This window comes from Arachis ipaensis, chromosome B09 (genome assembly GCF_000816755.2).
Source record: "Arachis ipaensis cultivar K30076 chromosome B09, Araip1.1, whole genome shotgun sequence".
Classification (NCBI taxonomy): domain Eukaryota; kingdom Viridiplantae; phylum Streptophyta; class Magnoliopsida; order Fabales; family Fabaceae; genus Arachis; species Arachis ipaensis.
The window spans coordinates 137,576,669-137,578,058 of record NC_029793.2 but is presented as its reverse complement, the minus strand read 5'-3'; the positions used below and the strand labels follow the sequence as shown (position 1 = coordinate 137,578,058).

Here is a 1,390-nt window from a genome sequence, read left to right as displayed (position 1 = left end):
CTTATGCATTTATATATAGGTTTTTAAATTTTGATTGCCCTTCTGCTGACTATATTCTCTGCAAGATGAGTTTCGACAAAGTTTATGTTCGAACTTCTAACTGTTTTTGTTACATGCGCAGACAAGACTTTGTGACACCTGTCAAGAATTACCAGAAGCTCACTTGTATTATTATGCTCATCACAATAAACAACTTACAATACAAGTTAAACGATTGTCTGAGGAAAAGTTCTTGCCTGGGGAGGAAGAAGGGAAGCTTTGGATGTGGAGCCGTTGTGGAAAATGCAAGGCCCGCTTCACAAAGCGAGTGTTGATATCTGCAACCGCACGTAGTCTATCATTTGGAAAGTTTTTGGAGCTTAGCCTTTCTCACTATTCTACTTCTAGCGGAAAATTGAGCTGTGGCCATTCTCTTGACAGGGATTTTCTCTACTTCTTTGGGTATGATCATCCTACTCAACTTACACTTTGATGTATTCAATCTTGCTTTTGAATGCAAATCCGTCAACTTCTAAAACTTATCTCCATAGGCCTTGCTGTGCATAAGTTTTACACTTCGCATGTATTTTTTGGGGGTCTCATTGCCCTTTCCTATCATGCAGATTAGGTCATATGGTTGCAATGTTCAGATATTCTTCTGTCATGACTTATAACGTTGCCATGCCACCTCAAAAGCTAGAGTTAAGTGGTTCAATAAAACAAGAGAGGCTTTCGAAGGAGATTGAGAATGTATGTTCACTATCTGGCTATTTTCATGTGAATGATTCTTTGATTTTTATCATATGTTGTAGATTTACTTAGAGATTTCTATTTTCCTAATTTTCATTGCTTTCATGCATTAAAGGTGTACATGAAAGGCATATCACTCTTTATGGAAGTTGCACACCTTTTGAAGACAATAAGTTCTAATGGATCAACATTGAATCTTGGAGGATCAATGAGAGAGTTCACTGAGGTTGAGATGATGTTAAAGCGAGAGCAAGAAGAGTTTGAGGTTAGCTTTATTTTAATATGAGCATGCTTTTGAAATTTGCTAGCTCTAAGTATCTCTTCTAGGCCAGAACCTATTAATTTTGGTTCATATGTATATGTATGTTAAGTGTTCAATTTGATACACGCTAGCTCACTGAACATGTTTCTCTTCTAGAGACATAACATCATTAGACTTAACCAAGATGTTGATACATTTAATGAAAGTGACAATTTTTTATAGATGAAGAACTGCATATATTTAAGGTTCTATATTGTTATTGCTAAAGTGCTGATTAGAAGCTTAAATGCCACTGAAAATGTTCTTTACATTGTGAATATTGCCTTGCATAGCTTTATTTTTGGAAGGGGGAGCATAGAGAAAGAGAAGAAAGAGAAGAAAGAGGGAAAAAGGGGGGGG

General features: G+C 36.3%; 1 protein-coding gene across 5 annotated transcripts in view; it reads left to right on the top strand.

Annotated features, from left to right (window-relative positions):
* The window catches only part of LOC107617679 (putative 1-phosphatidylinositol-3-phosphate 5-kinase FAB1D), a 9,078-nt gene that overhangs the window by 5,057 nt on the left and 2,631 nt on the right, over window positions 1-1,390 (top strand). For all 5 annotated transcript variants that reach the window (XM_016319500.2, XM_016319503.2, XM_016319499.2 and 2 more), the window contains exons 8-10: window positions 122-441; window positions 603-729; window positions 845-994. In XM_016319500.2, coding sequence (XP_016174986.1) covers window positions 122-441; window positions 603-729; window positions 845-994 — 597 coding nt within the window. The remainder of the gene's footprint in view (window positions 1-121; window positions 442-602; window positions 730-844; window positions 995-1,390) is intronic.